The sequence below is a fragment of the Rosa chinensis genome, chromosome 4 (genome assembly GCF_002994745.2).
Source record: "Rosa chinensis cultivar Old Blush chromosome 4, RchiOBHm-V2, whole genome shotgun sequence".
Taxonomy (NCBI): Eukaryota; Viridiplantae; Streptophyta; class Magnoliopsida; order Rosales; family Rosaceae; genus Rosa; species Rosa chinensis.
This window is the reverse complement of record NC_037091.1, coordinates 60,956,771-60,981,367: the sequence shown is the minus strand read 5'-3', so window position 1 is coordinate 60,981,367 and position 24,597 is coordinate 60,956,771. Positions and strand designations below refer to the sequence as shown.

The window sequence follows — 24,597 nt, the reverse complement described above, 5'->3', positions numbered from 1 at the left end:
GTTGGATTCTTGTTTTTTTTTTCTATATCCCTTTCTCTCCGATTCGGACAACGGGAAAAAAAAAAATAGTGGATTCGATTTCATTAAAACTTAAATTAAAAGAAATAATAATGAATTGGAAGTTTAATAAAGGAGTGAGGAGGGGTGTATGTATTTATAGAGAGCACAGGGTATGAGCGTAGCTTTTTAGCTGTCTCAGTCGCTCAACCTTACTCTCTCTCTCTCTCTCTCTCTCTGCTCCTCCCTCCTTCCTCTTCACAAATCTCATCTCAACCACCGCCAGGTACGCCACCTCTAACTCTAGATCTCCGCCTCGGCGTTTCGATCGCTGCGTTCTGAGTTCAATTTCGTTGTTGTAACCGATTTCACTGTGCCTGATTTCATGCTTTCCTTGGCTTTTGCCACTGGATTTTGTGGTGGATTTATGGACCTGTAGTGATTTTGAGTTCTCTATTGGTAGATCTGTGTGTTGATTTGTGTTAGTGACTGACTGAGACATTTCTGTTGCTTTCATTTGATCTGTACTGCAATTTTGTGCACGTGTGCCTGCATTTTGTGGATTTAAGCTTGTTTATATGTATGAGTATGAAATGATCCGCTAGGTTTTGAATGGAACGTTGGTTGTGTATGGTGGACTGAAACAGTAGAGGTATTCGCTTGAAATTTGTGTCTGTGGCTATACTGTACTTCAGATTTGACAAACAAAGCTACCAAGAGTTTTATAATCGATTATGGCGGTAGGATAGTGATCTTAAAACAAGAAAAACAACTTGCACGTTCAGAAAAGGGAAGGGAAAAGAAAAGGCACTTTGTTAGTGTTGCATAAAGATTTTATGTTACGAGCAAGCTTGGCCTACCGAGCATTATCTAGTTTGTTTCTGTTTTTGATCAAGGCAGAAGCCTACCGTCAAGTTGATGATGCAGAATCTGAGGTTTCTTTTTCTCTTGGATTTATTGTAAATGGTTTTGTTTGTTTTTTTTTTTTATGCTGATCAAGCCTTACAGGAGGTAAGTATCTCAAGAAACTGAGTCATACATTGACAGAAGTCTTGTCTATTGGCAAATATGGGATGGTATATATGGCTATTAGAAGTATAGCGTGTACAATTTTGTTTCTTTTCCTAAAATGCATTCTAAGCATCTCGTTGTAACAGAGTTATCGTTGAAGAATATGGGTCGTGGAGTCAGCAGTGGTGGGGGTCAGAGTTCCTTGGACTATCTTTTTGGGAGTGGAGAGGCTCCAAAGCCAGGCACAAACAATGTCCAAGCTCCACCAAGGGAAGTGCCGACTGTGAGTGAACCTACTCCCAAACCTACTGCTTCTCCTCCTCCCCCCAAACCTGAATCAGTAGATATCACCAAGCAGATTCCAGCTGGTATCCATAGCACTTCTTCAAATAACTACCTGCGTGCAGATGGCCAAAACACTGGAAACTTCATTACGGTATATTTCTCCAACCTTGTCTTTTCTATGTTCCTCAAAATGTTCATACCCCTAATTGTCTTTTAGTCAAACATACTGTTCGCTTGTCTTTTTTAATGTCATTCATAGGGATATAACAAGCATGTAAAAAGTGGTTCTTGATTACTAACGTTAAGCATCTTAGTGGATTGCTAATTCAGTAAAGGTTCTTTCCTTGGAGTGGAGATTAGAAAAATCTTAGTCTTGCAAAATTTCTCGTCATCATGACATCTCACTTCTAACAGTTTCACTCCACCTTCCTCCCCTCATCCAGGCTCGCTCTCCCTCCCTCCCTCTAGAGTAGCAGATAGGTAGTAGCGAGCCTTCCTCTTTACCTGAGTACTGGTGAATGGAATATCTAGGTATTTAATCACTATGGCCCAATTAGATTTGAATGCAATCTCATAAGCTGCCTTCTTAAAGTTATTCTTAGATGTGGGCTAATACTGTCATAATAAATCAGTACTCTTACAGTTGTTTCTGATAGTGTAGATTTGAATGCGATCTCTTAAGCCGCCTTATTAGATTTATTCTTAAATGTGGGGCTAATACTGTTATAAATCATAATAAATCAATACTCTTTACAGCTGTTTCTGATGCCGTGTGCTAATTCTTTATAGAAAGTGGTTACTCTGGAGCCAGAAAGCTGTTTGATTTAAATTGATGTAAAATATGATATTATAGTAGACTGTTGAAAACTATTTAGTTGCAGCTGAAGTCCTTATTCTTCTTCCCTCCACGCTAAATTGTCTTCATGCCCTAAAACTATGTTGGTTGTTTATTTCTTTTTCTGTCTCATCCGTAATGTCATAATGACGATCATATTGATTTCCTTGCTGTGCAGGATCGGCCCTCTACTAAGGTCCACTCTGCCCCAGGTGGTGGATCTTCTCTGGGTTACCTCTTTGGTGGACCTGGACCAGCTGAAAACTGAGACATGCCTTCATATCGTTGATTTTTGTGGGATGGGGAATGTTTTCATCCTTTATATAAAAAATGAGAACTTTATGGATCATGGGATGTAATATAGGTGTTGTGGTTGTTGGGATTATTCAATCAGGAGTGCTGTATTTTAGATGCTTAAACATCTGATACAGATTTCTTTGCTATGGACAAAGCAGTTCTCTCAGTGCATGTTTGATGTTTTTCGTAATTTGCATTAAGCAATCTGCTATGTTTTGGCAGGGGTTCATTTCTCTTTGCCATCTATACTTTTCCTTTCTTTATTGCTTTTCTGTTGGATGGAATAGAATATTGCATTGTCAGTTGGGTTCTGTGTGCTCTGGTTGGGACCAACCCACGGAGCTGAAAATAAAAAGGAAAATGGAGGTTTTAATAACCTGTCTTTCCCTCTTCTCCAACCTCCGGCTTCTTGATGCTCAAAGCTTTTGTTGTTTTGGACGCATGACGTTCCAAATTTTGATCTCAACAATGGTGCTTTTATCATACCATAGGACTCTGTTTCCCATAGCAATCTTAATAGAAAAAAATCAAGAAAGGAAGAAATAGAAACACTACGTACAAGACTATATCAGATTCTGAAGTAATTGTGGAAACACTTTTCATGTGATCAAGGTTCAGAAACATTACAATAAAGCGAATTGGTTCCTCCAGTGAGGGGTAATCTTTGCCCTGAAAATATTGAAGTTGCTAGCAAGGATGATAGTGTAATTCATATTACTTGTATATCTAGCTCATGAGAATGAACTTATGGAGACATTCCAATATGATCAGTGTCAATGTTCACACAAATTTATGGCTTCTCCACTAGACCAGGTGAAGCTGCTGCTGCTTGGGTTTGTTTAGGTGCAGCAGGAGCAGGAGTTATACCCCACTTTCTCCGAACATCCTCCAAATCCTCATGAAAGTGTTTCTCATAATAAATACACATGAGTTCTGTTGACTGCATACCAGCTCGAATGGCCCAAGGAAAGTAGTGCTGGAAGAACAATTTTCTTTGCTTCTCATTGAACCTCACAGAGCCTCCTATAACGGACATCAAGCACATGGGAAGATACATTTGCTGAAACTCTATTACTTTGAGTGCTGACTCACCCATCAAGTTTGTTGGAAGGTCAAACAGGGTGTGCCAGAAGTCGTGCACCTCACGAGCCCTCATGGCTACATATGCAAGTTCATCTGTTTCCATGAAACGCACTGGTGGTCGATCATCTGGAGAGAAGTTCCTAGATCCCATGAACTTCGCATAGGCAGCACCAAATGTATTCGGCGGAAGATCCCATGCATGACCCACATTTGCAGATATTACACGGGGTTGCTCCAACAGTATGGCCTGTAAAGAAGGATGTCCATTGGTCTTAGAATAACAAGAGGAAAGTGTCAAGGAAATAGAATTTTCGGAGGTTCTATACAAATGGCTTTCAAGAAGCAAAAAAGGCTTCCTCCATGATCTACACAGCAAACATAATGTCATCTAATTCTCATTCTACAGAATTTTGAAATTTGGAGACATTTTAAGTCCATAATGGGTTGCAAATACAAGGCACAACAGTTAGTTACGTATGAAAGTCCATCTCCGTTGGAACCGCATTATGAGTACTATCTATTACTAGAATCAGTATACAATTACAAGGCAGAACAAGCATAGCTACTTGCTACCCTAATGCTATACTGTAACTTTATATCATACAACAATCTAATGGTCCTACTACGAGTCAGACTAATTCCAGGTTTTCAGTAGGTTCCATTCACTTCCAACCAAGAAAAAAACCACAGAACCCTCACAACATGAAGAACACCATTGCCAGTTTCACAAGTAACCAGGACAGACACAATTCGTAATCCAATTAAACCTTTCCTAGTAGCGGTAATGGTTAATACTACTCTCACCCCCTTCCTAAACGCTCACTTTATACCCAAATATCCAACACCCCACAACTTCATTTTCACCCTAAAAAAACCAACATAAGCAGAAACACGTTTAGGTTATATATGAATGTTGAGTGATAAGAAAGAGGGCTTACTCTGCCTTCAGGGCTACTCTTCATTCTCTGAACAATTCTTTCGAATGCCGGCTTCCCAGTTGTCTCCCCCAGAGCTGCTATCAGGTCAGCTCTTCTTGGGTCCAGCAATGCCCCCACTGCCGACCCAACTGCCACCGCCGCCTGCTGCCACCCGTTCAGCCGAACACGAGCACCTCCGATCATGGTGGCTGCTTCCCTCTTTTCCTTCAAATCCCTAACCATTACAAACATATATTCACTGAGACATTTTCACAAACACCTTCCGGGCATGAACAGCATTCAATTGAAACAACAACAATAAAATTCACAAGAAACTGAAGCACCTATTTAGGAATTATTGATTGCTAACCAAATGAGATTGTGATCCTGATGGTTACTGGAAATTCATGGCAAGAAAATTTGGGTATTAATTTCTGAAAATTGTTTTACGATTCCGAACAATCACATCAGAAAAATATATACACAAAAACAAATATCAGATCTTTGAATTATTATGGGCTTTTGCGGATGAATGTAAATGGGTCATTATCTTCTTTGCATGTTACGTGCCTCAATTGGGTTGGATCAAATATAAATGGGCCTCTTTTGAGAGATTTTACCACACACTTACTTCAGATTTTGTTTTTTGATCGGGGTTATGTTAGCAGGTTAATAATAGACTCATTCTTTCAATATTCAGATCGAGATTTACAAGGATATCCAAGTAAAGTCACACTAATCCCTCGTTGCAGGAGCACGATCCCGAAAATCCTTCAAACATGCTGGCTCCAAACTGGTGGGAGTTAGAATTCAGACGCTAGACATGAAGATTCACATTTTGTTCATTTTTAATTCAAAGCCACAATGAATATCTGTCAAGAATTTTTTACTTCACATTTTGTTCATTTTTAATTCAAAGTCACAATGAATATGTGTCAACAATTTTTTAGCAGTCAAATTTTCTAAACCAGTACAATCAAAACAGTCGCATTCTGTTCTTGTTCATTCCCTACTACCCTATTTATAATTTTATATTCTAGTCACAGTTAATCACCTTGGCATTGGAAAAGAACTCAAAATCAAGATGGGTGAGAAAGGCAGAAAAAGCTTGAGGAAATAGTTGGAATGGGAGGGTTGGACAAGAAATCATTTCAAGAATTTCCTTCCAAATCCCCCCATCTCAAAGACTTCCTAGGGTTACTCCCTTTCGCCTTCCTTCTTTTTCCACTTGTTACTTGAGAATGTGTGGTAGGAAGTTATCAGAATGGTGGGAATGAGAAGAACACTTGGAACGCATAACGTTTTGCAAAGGAGTACATTCTTCGCAAAACCTCCCCCCCCCATACCAATGATTTCCTACTGTTCCTCTCTTTCCCTAACTTATACCATTATCATCGATCTGCTAGCTCTATTAGTTGTGTTGTGTCTAGTGTGTTCCTTCTCTGAAAATTAGAATAAAAGCTAGGCATTTACTTTGAGATGCTAGTCAGTGATGGATACAGGATTGAAACCTTAGTGGGGCTTGGATATCTTAAACGAAAAAAGAAGAAAAAAATTATGGAGAATCTCGACGGTGCGAGAGAGTTTTATTAATTAAAAAAAAGATACACCTAATTAGGAGGGGACGTAGTGAGCCTTACCCCTCAATGCATATCAATACAAAATAAAAAACACCATCAACAACAAAATAAACGTGCAATGCAATACAAGGGCATAAACTAACTAAATCTAACTCTACGAGTCCCACTAGTTTCAAACTTTTTGATCACCGACTCATTGTCAATAGATTCAGCATATTCCTTCTCAATGTCAAGGACCATACAATCACCAAGAAACTCATCTTCCATCACCAACAAAAAGCCACAGTATAAGCCACAATTTTATATGCACAATGAAGAGAAGAGAAAAAAATACCTCCGAAAGCAGTAGATTTCAGCTACTCCAACAATGGACTCGATCATTTGTTCTCATCAACATCATTAAATATTGGGATCCAGGTTGAGCATTTGAACCATGCCTATAACATTTGAAATAATCTAACTATAATCACATAAACAAATATAGAAACACAAAAACAAACATTATGTTCCAGACTTTCAGTTCATACTTCATAGTGCCCATTACTTATTTACAATTAAACATTTAAACAAACATAAAGAAAGAAGCAGAGAAGTAAATGGTAGACGGCACGGCTACACCTACTAACCCCTAAGCAAAGAAACAAACAGAATTACTCAATTAAAGAAAGAAAGAAGCAGAGAAGCAAAGAAACATTTAAACCCAATTAAAGATGTAGTTTGAGATCAATCTTTAACCCTAAAAATTGCCCCATAATGGATTGATTGAATTAAAGAAAATTGAAATTATACTTGCATTCAATTGAATCAATTATGGCACTTCGAGTTAATCAGAGATTCAGAGGAATGAGAGAGGCAAGTATGAAGCAACGCAAAACCATGGTTTCGCTGGGGAGGGGGGAGAGGAGGCTATCGAAAGAACTCAAAGAAGAAAGGTTGGGCAGCTGGGTCGGGGTGTATAAGCTGGGATCGGCTGAAGAGGTAAATAGAAGATTCAAGAGGCCTATAACGATCAATAGAGAGACGAATGAGCCGACTTGATTTTTTGGCATTATAACCACAAAGAATAGTTTTCGGGTTTTTACTACCGAAAGAACTCAAACCAGAAAGGTTGGGCTGGGGTCGGGTGGGCTTGAGTTAATTGTATACCCAATAAAATTAGATGTAGTATTTTTTTAAGCCCATATTTTTGGGGTGGGCTTCAGTCCCTCCCAGGATGTACCTGGATCCGCCAGTGAATGCTAGTTAAGTGGGATTGAGATCAAAGCATCTGCACTCCTGTTATATTAGCGTTTAACCATAAGAAATGTTGAAGCTTGTCAGCCTATATCATATACATTTAAATGGGACAAAAGCCCTTTTATAATGCAACAAGTTGACCAGTTTAATTAGCTCTGATAAGGTTAAAGCCAGATCCTTTATATTGATGAACTTAACATCACAAGAGACGAAATACACACACACACTTACAAAAAAAGAGAGAAGTAATACACACACACACACTTACGAAAAAAAAAATGTTGGTGTCTAATTTACAGCATCCTATATACTTGATCGAACAAATTACTAAGCCAATTTGAACTCGCATGCGTGCATTCGCCATATTGGTGTTCTAGATCATCATACAAAATTGGAAGGTCAATACACAAAGAAAAATGTACACCAAGCTTCCCATTGTTGTTGCCTTGGCACCAAAGGAATAAGTCATACCAATCTCAGGAAGTGACGAGGGGGATGAGGCATTAGTTGAATTGGTAGCCGAGCTTGATGATTTTAATGGGATTGAGGGTGATGATGAGGCAGCAGTTGAGTTGGTAGCTGAAGTTGGTGGTTTTGATAGGCTTGGCGATGGGGGTGATGGGGCATTAGTTGAGGTAGATGATGATCCAAACAAGCCCACATTGTAAGCCGAAGTTCCATCCGGTTGGAATAGACCAAAATTCCTCTCCGATGTTGGTCCAGGCTTCTTGTTCTCGTTAAAAAGAGCGAAAATATAGACATCAAGCTTAGGCCTCAAAGGTGTACCTTCGTTGGCCAATTGCCTCTTCAACAAGTTCCCATTGTATATAGCAGCATTCTCTAAACTTGCACCAAGTTCACCAACATCCCCTTTTGATGGCCACCCTGTCTCTGCGACCCTAACCTCTATGCCATCGAAGCCCAATTTAGAAATGGCATAAGTGACTGCATCTACTTGAGCATACAACATGTTGTCATAGTGCAAATTGCTAGTAGGGTCGGTCACTCCTGCTGATGAACCGGCATTACTGAAAAGCACATAGTCTAGAGGAATTTCTTTCGAGTTGCCCTTGTATGCAAAGTAAGGATATGCATTGATCCAAAATGGTGCCTTTGTGCTTGACAGAAACTGTAACAATTGTGACATTACACTGGAGAGCTCGCTTTTGAAACTGCCAGCAGAAGGCGGATAAGACTCTTTGATCACCGAATAAGAAAAAGACGATGACACCTTGATGTTTGAGTCAAGGCCTAGCTGAGAAAGTGCCCCTTGAATGCTGGACATGGCCGGTACAAGGTTAGGTAGCAAATCCGTTGCATCAATCTCGTTCCCCACAGCTATGCCTGTAATTTTCGTTGCGGGAAAATAAGGCTTGATGTGTGTGCTAACCCATTGAAGGCCTGCTTCGGAATTGGTTATTTCTCCCAGCACTTCATTTTCAACTGTCACAATTAGCTCAATATTGGAATTGGCGAATGCAGTTAATATTTGTGGATTTGTGTCGTAGATTCTTGCTTTGGTGATGTTGTTGGCGGTTAGGAGGTTCACTACTTGCTGTGGTGGCAGCAAATTGTCACCGAGTTGGCCATAGTTTATGCCAAGTGATGAAACTCCATGTAGTAAACAAATCAGCGAACACAGAAGAAGAAAAACAGCACTGATTCTTCTAAAACTTGCCATTGACAAATAACTAGAAAAACAAAGCATGCAGCAGAAGTAGCAATAACTCTCTCAAATCTCACTACAAAGAACACGTCCAGATTATCCAAAAAACATCAGGATTTATAGGGTGAGTAAGAGTCCAAAAGCCTACTAGGAATAGGAAGAATTACACTCTTCCCTGATTAACAAGGATTCAGAATTCTTATTTTCTTTGCTAAACTTAAACCAAATGTAAAATTACGAAAGTGAAATTAGGAATGTCCCACGCACTAAAAATCTCTAACCCTAATCCTATTAGGAAACCTACTTTATTTTATATTCCTATTTTCTAATTTCTGCCTTGAACAAAAAGGAAAGAGCGTATTCTGATTCAGAGGGTGAAAGGCCGGAATTAATAGCAACATGCTAACTTACTAATTACTAGCGGTTACTAGCGGCGGAAGTGCGATGCTGGCACACCTCTTCATTCTGATTTTTGAAAAATGGCTGAATGAACTTGTAGTTGTTCCATATATATTTAATAAACCACAATATGCTTGTACTAATACAAACTTTTTTAAAATCAATAAAGGCATACATGAACTTTATTTGAAAGAGCATTGATGTTTAGCAATTTCTACAATCCAGCAGTTCTAGGAGCTTTGTATCGCAACTTCCTATTATGAACTTCCTGCAAAGCACACAATTGACAATATCAAGCATTCAAAATGGAAAACACTGCCTTAACTAAACCCCATCCAATGTTACATATTATGTTCCAAAACAGTAACTACACTCATGATCACCATCCTCTTTAATTAGTAATGCTTATGTGCTCAAATTCAATAACTTAAATAACCATGACAGCAAACTCTAATGACCGTCTGTGTGTAGCATTGGATGCCAAGCTCAATGTTTCATGCTTTTCTGCTCAAATTCAAGTAAACCCCATATCCATTTTTACACATCATCCTATACCATTTGAAAATTCATAACTAAATCCAGAAAATTCCATTTTGGGTGATTTCAGTTCTACATGACTCTTTAAGATGTCTACTACAACTCTTTAGAAGGAACTGACCTCAAATTCCCAGTAGATCAGTACAGTTTTGCTAAAGTGACTGGGTCAAAATTGCAGACAATCTGAAAATGGCTCAAATCCCTTTCCTTGGCCAAAACTTTTTCTCACCTAATGAAGCCACAAAACAAACAAAGTACTATTCAAAAACCCCAACATGAAAACAACAATCATCTTAGCAACAGTTTCTTTTGTTCATAGAAAGACTAGATTCTTCAAAGCTAAAATAGTACTACATCATCTTAAATTCTCAATGTCTTTGAAAGACCAATCACAAATAAACTTGTACCTCACACATCATATCACATAAATAGATCACAGAAACAACATTAGGAATTAGAAATCCAACCTGTTTTGGCTGAGATTCTACTGCAAAACTCGTCTCTTTCATTGCCTATAAAAACAAAATCATGAAAACCCTTTCAATGACCTATCCAAATCAATAAAATCTCAATCTCGATCAAAATCAAAACCAAAACCAATTCCCTACTTCATATCTCTATAATCCTAAACCAAAATTAATTCCAGAGCCCACTCAAATCCAACTTCGAAACTCTAGAACAAAGAACCATGCAGGACCAAAATCAATTCCAGAGCCCACTCAAACCCAACTCCAAAACTCTAGAACAAAGAACCATGCAGGAATGAAAAGCAACAGAAATCAAAAGGAAGAAAATAAAACCCAGATAAAAACCTCCTTGATATATTTGTCTCCTCTCAATTCCTCTTTCCTTTCTTCCCTCTTCTGTAGTACATCCTCTTCTCTCTTTGTTTTTTTTTTTTTTGCCTCCTCGTTTTCTATATGACTGAAAAATCCTCAGAGAGATAGTGGAATTCATTACTCTCCTTAAGTTATCAGACAATCTCTTAATTATTGGTTGATGAAACTTTGGCTCCTGTTTCTTCCTCTTTCCCTTCTCCCCCTATTCTCTTCTCTCTATTTTTTACTTGGCGTCGGCAGAAGCCTCATGTCTGTCTCCTCTCTCTCTCTCCAGGATCTGCCACCTCACCATGCTTTCTGCATTTATGTTTCTAACCCTACTTGCTGTGTTCCACCTCAGCCAAACCATGGGCAAAATTGGAAGTTCGAAAGTTTCCCCAAGATGAACAGTAAAGTCCTCTTCGACTTTCGCCCGTGAGGAAGTGCGGTCGCTGCATCTACTGACATGGAATAATTCCAAATGCCTGAGTTCAACAGCTTAATCTATTAAGCAGCGGACTTTCAAAAAACTAAGCTTTCAGTCAAACCAACATTTATTTTCTTGCTTAAAGAGTGGATACAGTTCTTTTAAGTGTTGTCAACAAATATGACCTCAATGAAAGGTTGGGTGTGAAGAGCACTCCCACCATACAATAGAAGGTGAAGTACAGAAATGTGAAATACATGAAAAATAGTTAACATAAGAATTTAGCCACAGTCCACTCAAATCTGATGATTGCATAAACTATGACACCATAGAGAAGTGTTTGGGCAAAAACTTATGGGAGCTCAATTGCAACCAGCAAAAAAAATGTGCATCCATTTTTTAAATAGGACATGCATTTTCCAAATAGAAAAAAAAATGAAGCAGAGAGTTATCGTAGAGAATGACAAAGATTTCCAACATATAAAAGCAATAAATTTTACGGATCTACTATTTAATCTATGTTGAATTTGAATATATCATTTTCATTTTTTGTTTTTTTCTGGTCGGAGTATGCCATACGTTTGCTGCTAGTCAGTTTTGCCTAGCTAGGTAGCTTGACTCCTATTCCTCTTATGATGTTCCATTAACTAAAATAATTTGTATTATATCTTTGTAGTGTAACTATTTTTCTAAAGTATTTGAAAGCTGCTCTATAGCAAAAGCACAACTGGAAACGAAGTGATTGCTACTACCCAGGTCAAAGTTTAGCTCCCCATTTCCATCATTTAAAACGTTGGCTATAAAAATATTGTTGTAATGTACCTGATATTCAAATTCATATATCCAAGAACAATATGAACTATATCAAGATATTCAATTCTGAAGTTGTACAGGAGATGCAATATAATATAATCACCTTAAATTGATACTACATTGGTCGAGTGAAATAGATCCACATGCCTAACTTCAGCAACGACCGTCATTCGACTGATGATCTTACCTGTAGCATGTTAACGTAGTAAGCACTGATTGACAATTGGCAAGACCTGCCCAATTTTGAAAATCTCACTTTCATCAGAAAAAGAACAGTCTCTACTTACCAATCAGAAGCAAAATTTAAGCAAATGAGCCAAGCCTTTGGGATTATATATTAGAAATCTGGTAATTTATATGAGGCTGTTCTCCAAACTACATGTGCATTAGAGGAAAGCAAAAGCAGTGAAACTCAATTTGACAGAATCCTTAAGGCAGATAATAGAAGTCAAATGCCAAAACAGAAACCAATATGTAACTGATTATAACCAAATTACAGCAAAATATTCAACTGATTAACTCAAACACCAATCATTCTCAGCAACCAGAGTGAATTTCAAGTCTGAACCAACTCTTTAATCAATACTAACCAAAAACCCAAAATCACAAATCACTCAATGAACTATTTTCCATTAGAAATAGAACTAGAGTACCTCACAAATGATCAAAAGAAAGCCAGTTTCCATTACCAACATCCAAACCCACATCATGAGTACCAAAATCAAAGAAAACAATAACCAAAACCAATTGAAAACATCAAACTGACTGAAAAGCATCGAAGAATTCAACTTTACGCAATTAAATGCAAAAACACGAGTAAGAGAACCATTGATCTTGGTGGGTTAGCTCAATTTCCAGAGGCTGAGATGCCAATGACCACTACCCAAATGAAAAAAAGTTATCTCCTTGGCTGGTGGAAGTTTCTTGATCGAAGCAATATGGCTTCCGATCCGATCCGATCCTCAAGAATGAAATAAATACCTGAAAACAAAACGCCAGCTGAATTGAATAGAAAGAATTGATGGGACCTAAGCTAACCATTGCACATTTCTCTTGGAAGCTCCAGAGCTTACCACTGTCGCACAACCTGGAATTTTGTTGGAAATCGCATCCTTCTCTATCTCTCTCTCTCCATGGAAATGAAACCATCTGTCTCTCTATCTATCAGAGCGAAACGAAATCATCGATAGCCACGTCTCCTCTCTTTTGCTCTATTATGTCGGCAGAAGCCACAACCAACTGTCTCCTTTCTGTTTCTCTGTAAATCATGGGCACAAACAGGGGCAAAATCGAAAGTTTCCCCAATATGAACAGTAAAACGGCTGCTCGCTTACTTAGGTCCTCAACTTAGAAAAAAAAAGGAAAAGAAAGAAATTTAGTTACGTTCTACGCCAACTCAGCGGATGCTCTGAGCACGCACATGTTATTAGTGAAGAGGGGTTTTTTTTCGGGTTTTTTTTGTTGGGTATGCATGAAGAGGGAATGTTCGTAGTCGATTACTTTGTATCTGTACCCTTAAAGGCGCATGAAGAGGGAATGTTCGTAGTCGATTACTTTGCATCTGTACCCTTAAAAGGCGCATGTAATAAATTTACTCGGCATTGTACGGTGCAAATGAGTCGATTTGGAGCAAATATTAAAATGATTATGTTTGGCCTATTTATTTTTTATCAAGCTCGAGTTCGAACCGAGTTAAAGCTAAAAGCTTGGATTTTGTTTTCCATGCTCGAGCTCGGCTTGAATATTTTTCTTAAGCCTGAGCTGAGCTCGATTTATTGGACAGCTCAAGTTTGAATAGGCTCGGCTTGACTCATTTGACTATAAAATTAAAAGATAAAAAAAAAAAAAAAAAACCTTAAAATAATAATCCAAATTTGATTATTTGTAATATACTTTACTTAAATTCTTAGATTTTCTTCCAATTGAAAAATAAGGTAACAAAAAGAATTAAAGATTTGAGATTACAAAAATTATATTTTTATTTATACTATAAATTTTTATGAGTTGAGCTTTAAAAACGAGTTGAGTTTTAACAAGCTCGAGTTACTCATGGAAAATACGAGCTACTTACGAGCTAGACGAGCCGAATATATCCTTGTTCAAGCTTAGCTCGTGTTTTTGTCGAACTTAATATTGAACTTAAACTCGGCTCATTTATTTTATGAACACGAGCCGAACTAATTAAAATCGAGCCGAATACGAGTCTAACACAAGCTGTATCGAGCCTATTTGTAGCCTTAAAGGCATTGTACCGGTTCATCAATGAGATTCATCCAATAAGCAAAGCTTGCTTGCCCAGGCCAATGCATATCATCACCACAGTCACAGTGTCAGATTGTGTTAATGCTTGTCCTTTCTCTACCAGAGGCTTCTGTTCATCTATAGCTATATCAAAGTAAGATATTAATAGCTTCTCTATATACAAGTAATACTTCCTCTTATATTGGGAAGCTGACTTTTTTTAGCTAACACTTAATAACTGTGAGCAAAGCAATTCTTTAAGTACAAGTTAAAATATGGAAAACAAAATTATGGAACCTTTCTACAGTTGGTAACTAGGTAGTCCTGGGTGGTCCATTTCACTATCTGATAACCTAGAAGCACGCTAAAACTGAAGCATGGACCTCTTTTTCATCTCTTATGTTTTCTTTATGGTATTTGTAATAAGATGGGGTTCAAAAGTCCTATGAAGTTATGAGTATGGTCTGTCAACCACAATCAAAGACGGTGTTTATATTTCGGTATAGGTGGTGAATAATCATGATTCATCAACACAAGTAGTCATGGCTGTTTTCTGTCCAACAACCTTGCAGCTAAATATAGAGTCGTGGTTAAGATTATAAATATAAATATTTGTTGATTTTTGTGTTGTCAATTTTCAGATAGAACCAAGGTTTGCTGTTGCGCATCAAATACATCTATTGATGCAATTCTTATCGTTCTGAAAATGTAGCAGATGTAATATGATGCTTATGCAATGTAATGTTTTTACAGGATGATACACAAATTGTGACAGCTTCTGGTGATCAAACTACAAGTGGTTTAAGTCCACTTCAATTTTCCAGACCCATGGGGCTTTGTTTTTTTTTAAAGGAGTTCAGAAAAATTGAAATTGACTAACGAGGATTAAAAACTTTGTTAGTAACACATGAATGAGGGGAAATGTAATGAATTCTGGTAGGAGGAAAGTTGTATATAAGTAATTCTGCCTCATATTGCAGTTGGTCTAGTTTCTAAGTGATTATGCTACTGCCTTGGTTTTTTGTTTTCTCCAGGACTCCAGGTAAAGGTATGAGAAAAAGAAATGTACTGCAGTTCTAATGGGGGAATATAGTTATACTATTTCTTACTAGGTGGAGTTCTGTTTTGAGCCTAATGGTGTTGTTCCTGTTTGTTTATGGAGATGCTGTATGCAAGCAGGTCTGCCATTACCCTAATCCTGTAACAAGGTAAACAAAATCTATTGACCTATTGAAAGATGGAAAAGATCATTTCGTTAAAGCTTTCATTTCAAAACCACATTATTTTGAATCTTTATAATAGTTTGGTTCACTCTTTACCTTAGTGAGAGCGCATCGATCAGTATTCTATCAGGAATTAGATAATAAAAAGCTTTATTGATTAGCTATTTCTTATTCCGCTTTATGCGATTCTACTATATTTGTGCCCAAATTGTTACGGTCGCAAGTTTGAATGAATTCTATAGTTACTATACTAGAGAAGAATAGAGCTTGAAGAATGGTTTGGGTTGCTTTACTTGGGACTTTTAGACATTTTTGTCATGCCAATTGAAGCTCTTTACTACATTTCAAAAAAAGGTGAAGATCCTCTTACTCTTTGTATTGTGTATAAGAGTCTTTAGACATAAGTTCAATATAAATTTCATTTGCTTCTCTTTTTAAATCTGTTTTTTTTCTTTTTTTCTTTTCATGTCTAACATTGCAGCAGACTTGAACAGAACTATATTTGTTATATTGTTGCCTAGCGTGAGTGTTTTGGAATTTTAAAAAAAAAAATGTATCTTCTAATGGTCCAATTATGTTTATTCGACCTAAAAGTTGTGGTTGCACGGTTGTATGCAGTCCAGCTTTAAGCTTACCAGAAACAGAGTAGCATCTAATTGGAGCCAATCCTGTATCAGTCCATATGACAATTAAGTTGATGCTGGATCTGCCGACGGTGATGTCTATATTTGGTCTGTAGCCAAAGCTGTGGAAGCCTTCTCTGGTCTTTGGCAATTCGTCAAACTCTCTGCTGCCTCTGGTGTTATGCTCTGATATGTTTATTTTTCTTCTCTCCCATAGATATTTTTTAATTTCTGGGTTGATGTTGATCTTCAATAGGTTGTTCCTTAATATTTAATACAGCTTGGAGAACCAATCTTAATATTGATGACTAGGGACTTGAGTCAAGCAATTATTGCTGAGGATGCCTTATCAGTTTGTTATGTTATTAATTTCCAAGTACACATGATGTTATTAATTTCCAAGTACACGTGTAAACACATCTATCTGAAATTTCTGTATTCTTTCCTCTTCCATGTTTGGTTGGTAAATGGTAATTGGGTTTAATTTTTTCATCATGACTATTAATGGTTGGGAGCTTTAGCTTTCTTTGCTGGGACAGGGTAAAGTTTCTTTTATCTCCACCGCTTGGCTCCTTCTAACTTTCTCCTTTATAATAAAGTGTACAATTTTAACTTCTTTGTATTATTGGCAAGTGATATATTTTAAAATGAGGATCCCTATTTAAACTTTAGGAAAACCTTAGTAGTGAAATGAAGCTTTTGATACATGCATATACAACTTTGCCAAAAGTACCAATTTACATATTAAAAGGTTTTTTTGGTCTATGCATTTTAATTTGTACTTGAAAATTGGAAGCACAGAATGTATTTCCATATTTCTCTTGAAATACTTCAGTTGGCAGTCTGTAGCTTATGCTTTGGTCCTATTTTCTCTTTTTGTTTCTTTTATGTTTTCAAGATAAAGCAAAGGGCACATATGCAAATGGTTGCTACAGATTGGCTAAGACCTAACAAGCGTGAAGATGATCTTGGAGGTTGTTCTAGGAGCATTGTTCAGGTTACTTTTCACCGCAGAATGTGATTTTTCTGTAAACCTTCACTGCTTCAATGCAACTAAAGTTCAGGTTAATATGCTATTATAGGATAGATGCAATAATAGAATTGGTTGTGCAACCATACTGCTAATTTTGGTTACCTGAATGTTGAGCAAATTAAAAGACACTGATCTTTTTTGTCGTGAAGTTATAGGAAAATGGGTGACAGTTCTTATTCCAATGGCAATGCCAATGTGAATGGAAATGGAAATGGAGTGAAGAGAAAAAGCCATCGTGAAGAGCTGCTGGTATGAGGAAGAAATTGAAGAAAACTTAAGCCGGAGCTTTGCTCCTAATAAGTATAGTTACATTTTCAGTAGAATCAGTTAGATTAGTTCAGTAGTCTTGGCTTCTTCTACACCATCTTTTTTTGGCGTTCCTATTCATTGTACACTTGAATTCAGTTGCGTGTGTGTTCTAGCCGACTTATAGCACTATTTTAAGATCTAAGAGTGAAAGTTCCTTACTTCACAAATTGAATCAATTCTTCAAAAGTGAGACATTATTTTTAACAACAAATATTGGTCATGAAAAGGTAATGTTGGATTAGAAGTGCTGCCGCGGGCTATACGCTAGTCTATACGCTAGTCATTTTTGTCAAATTTAAATATATTTCAGCAATCAAATTGAAGAAGATTTCAAAATCTAAAACAACTGCACCAGGAATGTAGAATTTCAAATACATACGTGTCAAATCTGAAAACATAAAATCAAAGGGGAAATCTAATCACATCATTATAACTATTCACCAAGTTTCATTTAGTATAAACTATCAAAATATTGATTTCCTATTTATTAAAAAACTAAAATACAAACATGAAATAACTTTCTCTTGGTGAAACAGCAATAAAGAATAAACAATTCAATCATTACGATGTCATATCTCTATCTAATTGACTATGTTGTACATCTATAAAAAAAAAAAAAAAGGGTGAGAAAACTACCAACTTGGTTGCTTCTGATGACAAAAACTGATTCAAAGTTTTCAGTATACCTGCAAATGCACACAATAAATTTATTAATTAGTCATCTGCGAATCAAATATAAAAGATATGTTAAAAGATTATATGACCTGACAAAGATCAATCTTCATCACTAATTTTTCATTTAACAAAGTAGAGACCTAGGCCTTCTAGATAATTGATAAACTTATTATTGTTTTCCTTATTTTCTGCTGAGTAAACAAAAAACATAGGTTATTTGGGCAGAAGTCTATGCACATGTTATAGAAATCTTGAGGCAAGAGAGTCTGGAAAGGTGACTAGCTCATTTTGACATAAAAAGAAATAAGTGGCAAGTGATTAGGTAGGGTTTAAAGAAAAAGTCCAATTCAAGAAATCAAATTTTCTCTTTAGGCTTATTCCTTGAATCAATTCTATTTTACAGATGCTTAGAGGTCATAGTCATGATAATCAATACTGATGCACGGAACTCTGATACTGAGACATTTTCTTATCTTATATGCCTTTGGAATAGACCTGCTAATGTTGAAGGTTCATCTGCTCTGAGATTAAATAATGCACCAATTGACCCGGAACTTCATCTGTCTTCCATTTTGTACCCATTCAAGGCAACAATTTCTTTTCTACTCCCCAATCCCCTAACACAATGTGTCTCAAATCCTAACTAAAACTGTGAATTCATTAGATCATCGTATAGAATAAAACTCGATCAACAACATAATGTTAAAACCCACAGCAGTGATCAAGACAAATTTTTGCTGCTATTAAATAATTCAATATTCATAGCACATCAAATAAATCCCTAAACCCAATCACCAAACGCTAATTTTCTGAACTGAGAGAAGCAAAAGTACATAGCAATGAATCAAAAACGTAAAATAAGAACAAAAGCTAATACCTGATCACCTTCAGGCTAGAAGCAGCAATATCCAATGGAGGAAGCAAGAACAGGCAGATACTTCAGTCCACAATTTCAGTAAGAAACAACACATACGAAAACCCAGAAATCTAAAACCCTTAAAAGACCGCAACTTTAAACAAAACCCAGCAATATTTAGAATCCGGTGAGAAAATTACCCGATCAAAGCTTCCTTCAAACTTTGGAGATCCTAGTCTCATGAAGACCTTCACAGCTATCACTTGTTTGATAGTCTTATCTGCCAGATTTTCACAATAAAAATGTACTCAAAAAGTTTTGTAGGCTACATTAACGGACCACAATAAATAGAGAAGCTTGTGAAAATTCATGGTTCGATTTAAGATGGGTAAGGATAAATTAGATTGATCGGCGACCCATACATGATAATTTAAGAGAGAGATTGATGATGAGGAATTGATGTCTGCGATGAGGTGATGGAGGTTTGGACGTTGAAGACGATGATGGTGGCTCAAGGTGTTAGAGGGTGATAGACGAGTTTTTTTTTTTTTTTTTTTTTGAGAAAGGGTGATAGACGAGTTGAGGCTAGTTAATTTGATAATTAAAATGAGTTTTAATCACTTTCCTGTTAATTATGGTTAATTATAGTTTATGAATAATAATTACTGAAAATTATATCGGTGAATTGAATCCTCCTTCAATAATTACACCTAAAGTCTTGTGCTTAGCAGATTCAATTCCGTATAAGTTGAGATTTGACCATTACTCAGATGTATTTGAACTTACTGCTCGCATGCATCATGTTTAAGGTATTAAACCTGTTGCGATGTTCAAAATCAAAAGGCGAGCCAATTAAGCATGTCGGAAATTGGAACTCAAACGCGTGGAGTAGGGTGGTGCAGCAGAAATAGAATGTACAGACAAGCAGGGCAGGGCAGGGCGCCGTCTATCATTATTTCCCAGACCCCTTTTTCCTGTGATACTGCGCCACATTATCTCTCGATCTGCATCAACCTAGCTACTGCCCCGTCTAGCCCTGCAAAACCTTCTCCTCGGCTCTGAAACCGAATCAAAGAGCAAACTCTACAAGCAATGCATGAAGAAGCTAGACGTACCCTAGCTCATCCCCCTAGCGCTCCCTTTTGTACTGTGATTGCCTACTCTCAACTCTTCACGGGTCTCATTGAGTTTTGCCTTCGATCTATTGTCCAGATTTAATTCCCAAACACCTCCACAGTACTTAAAAGGCCCCCATTGGAATCTGCAGAACTATTAGTAGTTCTCCCTCAACCAGTCACCAGAGGCATGCAACTTTGTCGTTGGATCTGAACGAAACCAGGAGTTTTATTAATGAACTGCTCCTTCCCACCAACTAAGATGAAATTACCGAAAGGAGTAAAGGACATTTGGAGTAACATACTACTCATGGCAATAGTTCTGCAGATTCGATCTGCTCCCATTATTATTGACATGATCACACGGCTAAAGATTTGCTCTGTCAAATCTGTCAAATTAAGCATCAACCTCATGTCCTCGTGCCCATCCATTCGTTTTTAAGCAATACTCAACACAAGTGCTTATTATATTGGCTGGGCATGAACCAAAATACGGCATATCAAAAATATCGATATTCTCGAGAATACAAATTTCGACAAAATATTGACGAAAATCAAACTAAAATTTGCACCCTCAAAAAATGTATTGTAAACAAAATATCAGAAACATGTAAATGTTAATATTGGTGCTTATTAAAACTTAAATATAAAAAAAAAAAAATTTGAGGAATTATGATAGACATTATTGATTGTTTTAGACATTTGCTCATAGAGATATCGACCGTTTAAAAAATACAAATTTTAATAAAAATTGAATCAAAAGTTACGTTATTAACTAAAAAATTTATTATAAATAAAATATCTGAAATTTTTTTAAATTTTTTTGCTGATATTATCGATTGTTTTAGACTTTTGAGTTGAGGTTTTCTAGCATAAATCTATACTATTATTAAGAGAAGAGGTTTTGTTAGCTAAAATTAAAAAATTTAACAGATTTAGTCTTGAAAGATTAAAAAACGTTGATAATAAATTAAAGAAAAAATTTCATAAATGATCACTCAATTATGACTCATTCGACGCTCTGGTCACTTAAGTTTCAAATATATCACTTTGGTCATTCAACTATTACACTGTCAATCACTTAAGTCACCCAAAGGCCATGTTTGGTTAGCGGAAATGAAGCATCAGGAAAGTAAACTTGTTCCTTTCCAGCGGCAAAAATAAAGGAAATCGTTTCCTGAAGGAAGGGAAAATAAGAGGGAAAGTGGTTCCTTCCAAATCTCAAATGAATCACTTTCCCCTTTTCTTTCCTTGCATTTATTACTCACAACATTTTATTTTATTACATTATTTACAAACTTTTTAATAACTTTCCTGATAACTTTTCTTACGTTACCAAACATCGGAATAGAAAGTTGTTGGAAACCCTTCCCATGGGAAAGACAAAGGAATTACTTTCCTTTCCATGAACCAAACGAGGTCAAAGAGTATTAGAGCAACTCCAACAGCTTCCCCATATTTTGATTTTTCTTTACTTTAGGGCAAAATGAGCATCTTTTGCTCCAACAGATTCCCTATAACTATCCCTATTTTAGAGAAAGTGAGGAAAGAGAAAACCAAATTCTCTATATTTACAGCAATCTCTAAAAATTTAAGGAAGAATATGGAGATTTTAGAGATTGTTGTAAAATAGGGAATCTGTTGGAGTTGGAGAAGAAAAATATGCTAAAGCTTTGACTTTTGCTTCTCTATTATACAAATATTATAAGGAAGCTGTTGGAATTGCTCCTAGTGACTTAAGTGATTGACAGTGTAATAGTTGAGTAACCAAAGTGATATATTTGAAACTTCAGTGACCAAAGTGTCGAATGAGTCATAATTGAGTGTTCATTTGTGGAATTCTCCCTAAATTAAATCACAAGAGTAAATGTGATAATTATAAAATAGATTTTTATTAAAAAATTAAAAAGAAATTATCCCACAACCCCACTTTTCTCTCTCATTATTTTCTCTCTGTAATAACGGTTGTGTTTCATCTATTTTTTTCATTTTCTTAAAAAAAAAAATTATATATGCAGAACATGTATAAAGAAAATTAATATAAAGTACTGTCGCAAGTCGCAACAATAACCATAATATATCCAAGTAAACAAAATTATGTGATTGGCTGACGGCCTTTTGAGCTTCAGTTTTAACCGGGGGGTTGGGTTCATTATTACCATGGTTACTGGTTAGTTCACCCGCACCAATGCACCATCTTCTATTTAACTACCCCATTTCACACGCTTCGTCTTCCACGCTCGCTCTTCACCTTCCTCATTCCCACTCTTCCAAAACCGCTTAAACTCTCCTGCAAAACACTTAAACCATTTCTCCAACCCTTTCACAACCCAAAAACTGTCCATGGATTCCGACCCTTTCCCTTTGTTCATACCCACGATGGTTCAGTCCTCCATTTCTGGCTTGGAGGCATTCGCTTGTGCTCTGTTTTTCATCTCAGTCTTTGCTCTCTGGCTCAGACCTGGTGGCCTCGCCTGGGCTCTCTGCAAGGTCCGAGCTTGTAACCCTATTCCCGGCCCACCCGGATACCCTATCATTGGTTCACTGACCATCTTCACCGGGTCTACACCTCACAGAGTTCTGGCCAAGCTCGCCAGAAGCTTGAAGGCTGAGCCTTTGCTGTCTCTCTCGGTCGGTCTGACCCGGTTTGTGATCTCAAGCAACCCGGAGACAGCTAAAGAGCTCCTCAACAGTTCAGCTTTTGCTAATAGGCCCAGAAACGAAACGGCCTACGAGCTTCTGTTTAACAGAGCAATGGGGTTTGCACCCTATGGTGAGTACTGGAGGAATCTGAGGAGAATCGCAGCGACCCATTTGTTCAGTCCGAAGAGAATAGCTGGTTCTGAAGGGTTTAGGGTTGAAATGGGGATGAAGATGGTGGGGGAGATTCGGGGTTTAATGGTTGAAAATGGAGAAGTTGAGGTTAAGAAGGTGCTTCATTTTGGGTCTCTGAACAATGTGATGAAGACGGTGTTTGGGAAATGCTATGAGTTTGGGGCGGAAGGCGGTGAGGGGCTTGAGCTTGAAGGGTTGGTGAGGGAAGGGTATGAGTTGCTTGGAATTTTCAATTGGAATAACCATTTTCCGTTTCTGGGGTGGTTGGATTTTCAGGGTGTGAGGAAGAGGGCTAGGGGTTTGGTTATAAAGGTGGAAGCTTTTGTGGGTAAGATCATTGAGGAACATAGAGTTAAGAGGGTTAGAGGTGATAAGTTTGACGAAGATTGCTCTGGGGATTTTGTTGATGTTCTTCTTGATTTGGAGAAAGATCAGAAGCTCAGTGATTCTGACATGGTTGCTGTTCTTTGGGTATGAAGTTTAGTTTTATATTATTGCCATTTTCTTTGATATTATATATTGATTAGTACCATTATGGTTGTTCTGTTTGCAGGAAATGATCTTCAGAGGAACTGACACAGTGGCTATTCTGTTAGAGTGGATTCTTGCAAGGATGGTTTTGCACCCTGAAATCCAATCCAAATCGCAAAGAGAAATAGACTCTGTTGTCGGCTCATCACGGCCTGTTTCGGGTTCTGACATCCCCAACCTGCCTTACCTCCAAGCCATTGTCAAGGAGTCTTTCAGGGTTCACCCACCTGGTCCTCTCCTCTCATGGGCTCGCATTGCGATCCATGATGTCTATGTGGGGCAGAGCTTCGTCCCAGCTGGGACTACAGCCATGGTGAACATGTGGGCAATCACTCACGATGAGAATGTCTGGTCTGAGCCGGAGAAGTTCAAGCCGGAGCGCTTCATGGAGTTGTCTGAGGATGTGAACATCATGGGGTCTGATCTGAGGTTGGCGCCTTTCGGCTCTGGAAGGAGGGTTTGCCCTGGAAAAGCTTTGGGTTTGGCCACTGTTCAGCTGTGGCTGGCTCAGTTACTTCAGAGCTTCAACTGGGTTGAGTCTGATAATGCTGGTGTGGACTTGGATGAGTGTTTGAAGCTGTCTATGGAGATGAAGAGCCCATTGGTTTGCAAAGCTGTTGCTAGGGTTGCTTGAACTGAATATGCTAATTCAAAAATGTGAACCTCGTTCCAGCCCTCTATTTGTCTTTGATTAGGTTGCTTAAGTGTAATAATAAATTAATGATCGTACGTAGTAGGCATATGTAATGGTAGTAAGCGTGTTTTGTTCTAGTCATCTGGACCAGTATTAATCCTAGTTATCCGTTTAGTTCTAGTACTTAAAGTGTTATATCATTGCATGGGCTTCGTGAAAGTTTTAGGAATATTTTTGCTGCCACATTATAATTGGATAAGGAATGAGATTCCTCTTTTTGCTGCGATATGTTTTTTGCATGGCCTTCATGAAATGATTGAAGAGCCAAAACCAGCTGGAGTGGAGAATAAATATATTGGTATATAATATATATATATATATATATATGTATATATATATTTTTTTCGTGGTAAAGAGAGCTATATATTCTCGTAAAAAAGCAACTGAACTCTCTTTCTTGTAAAGGAGATGCATTAGGGATTTGGATATCCAAAGGTACACTTTCTCTTTCATTCAGAAACTGACCATTGATTCTTATCTCTTTCTAGTACATATTCCCGCTAAGGCATAAGATATTTATGAGCATTTGGTTCCTGCATTTGGTTAAGTATACATTTACTA

General features: G+C 37.4%; 4 protein-coding genes and 1 long non-coding RNA gene across 24 annotated transcripts; 2 read left to right on the top strand and 3 right to left on the bottom strand.

The window, feature by feature from the left end:
* The first annotated feature begins 122 nt into the window (after positions 1-122).
* LOC112197031 (protein SPIRAL1-like 1) lies at positions 123-2,673 on the top strand. Its single transcript, XM_024337556.2, has 3 exons — positions 123-283; positions 1,155-1,444; positions 2,307-2,673. Exons 2-3 carry the CDS (start codon positions 1,172-1,174, stop codon positions 2,394-2,396), a joined length of 363 nt encoding a protein of 120 aa, XP_024193324.1. The 5' UTR covers positions 123-283; positions 1,155-1,171; the 3' UTR covers positions 2,397-2,673.
* Positions 2,674-2,996: 323 nt separating this feature from the next.
* LOC112197030 (ubiquinone biosynthesis protein COQ4 homolog, mitochondrial) lies at positions 2,997-6,965 on the bottom strand. Of its 7 annotated transcripts, none has more exons than XM_024337555.2 (4): positions 6,734-6,964; positions 6,340-6,442; positions 4,447-4,660; positions 2,997-3,755 (listed from the first exon to the last, which is right to left on the bottom strand). In XM_024337555.2, exons 2-4 carry the CDS (start codon positions 6,384-6,386, stop codon positions 3,216-3,218), a joined length of 801 nt encoding a protein of 266 aa, XP_024193323.1. In that variant the 5' UTR covers positions 6,387-6,442; positions 6,734-6,964; the 3' UTR covers positions 2,997-3,215. The 7 variants fall into 7 exon arrangements, with proteins under 7 accessions (XP_024193323.1, XP_040374229.1, XP_024193322.1 ...); XM_040518295.1 differs by having other exon boundaries at positions 6,340-6,461; positions 6,795-6,964; XM_024337554.2 differs by having other exon boundaries at positions 6,795-6,964.
* A 128-nt stretch (positions 6,966-7,093) lies between these two features.
* LOC112200268 (glucan endo-1,3-beta-glucosidase 14) lies at positions 7,094-13,250 on the bottom strand. Of its 14 annotated transcripts, XM_024341298.2 has the most exons (7): positions 12,975-13,220; positions 12,728-12,882; positions 12,189-12,276; positions 12,005-12,088; positions 10,311-10,355; positions 9,965-10,072; positions 7,094-9,574 (listed from the first exon to the last, which is right to left on the bottom strand). In XM_024341298.2, the coding sequence occupies exon 7, from the start codon at positions 8,947-8,949 to the stop codon at positions 7,615-7,617; it is 1,335 nt and encodes a 444-aa protein (XP_024197066.1). In that variant the 5' UTR covers positions 8,950-9,574; positions 9,965-10,072; positions 10,311-10,355; positions 12,005-12,088; positions 12,189-12,276; positions 12,728-12,882; positions 12,975-13,220; the 3' UTR covers positions 7,094-7,614. The 14 variants fall into 14 exon arrangements, with proteins under 14 accessions (XP_024197066.1, XP_024197065.1, XP_040374223.1 ...); XM_024341297.2 differs by lacking the exon at positions 12,189-12,276 and having other exon boundaries at positions 12,005-12,134; positions 12,975-13,222; XM_040518289.1 differs by having other exon boundaries at positions 12,005-12,276.
* A 4,654-nt stretch (positions 13,251-17,904) lies between these two features.
* On the bottom strand, positions 17,905-19,407 carry LOC112196149. The gene is made up of 4 exons (XR_002935005.2): positions 19,284-19,407; positions 19,062-19,141; positions 18,883-18,897; positions 17,905-18,016 (listed from the first exon to the last, which is right to left on the bottom strand). It is a non-coding gene; the product is annotated as an uncharacterized LOC112196149 (long non-coding RNA).
* Positions 19,408-22,208: 2,801 nt separating this feature from the next.
* Positions 22,209-24,257, top strand: LOC112198120 (cytochrome P450 78A5). Its single transcript, XM_024339174.2, has 2 exons — positions 22,209-23,282; positions 23,365-24,257. Exons 1-2 carry the CDS (start codon positions 22,320-22,322, stop codon positions 23,974-23,976), a joined length of 1,575 nt encoding a protein of 524 aa, XP_024194942.1. The 5' UTR covers positions 22,209-22,319; the 3' UTR covers positions 23,977-24,257.
* The last annotated feature ends 340 nt before the right edge of the window (positions 24,258-24,597 follow it).

Excerpts from the sequence above, each read along its gene's own strand:
- LOC112200268 (XM_040518294.1), bottom strand. The coding sequence starts at position 8,949 with ATGCTTTGTTTTTCTAGTTATTTGTCAATGGCAAGTTTTAGAAGAATC.
- LOC112198120 (XM_024339174.2), top strand. The coding sequence starts at position 22,320 with ATGGATTCCGACCCTTTCCCTTTGTTCATACCCACGATGGTTCAGTCC. Across the intron at positions 23,283-23,364 it reads ACATGGTTGCTGTTCTTTGG|GAAATGATCTTCAGAGGAAC; the intron begins GTATGAAGTTTA and ends TTCTGTTTGCAG.
- LOC112197030 (XM_024337555.2), bottom strand. The coding sequence starts at position 6,386 with ATGATCGAGTCCATTGTTGGAGTAGCTGAAATCTACTGCTTTCGGAG. Across the intron at positions 4,661-6,339 it reads GAAATCTACTGCTTTCGGAG|GGATTTGAAGGAAAAGAGGG; the intron begins GTATTTTTTTCT and ends TGTAATGGTTAG. Across the intron at positions 3,756-4,446 it reads AGAGTAGCCCTGAAGGCAGA|GCCATACTGTTGGAGCAACC; the intron begins GTAAGCCCTCTT and ends CCTTCTTTACAG.
- LOC112197031 (XM_024337556.2), top strand. The coding sequence starts at position 1,172 with ATGGGTCGTGGAGTCAGCAGTGGTGGGGGTCAGAGTTCCTTGGACTAT. Across the intron at positions 1,445-2,306 it reads ACACTGGAAACTTCATTACG|GATCGGCCCTCTACTAAGGT; the intron begins GTATATTTCTCC and ends CTTGCTGTGCAG.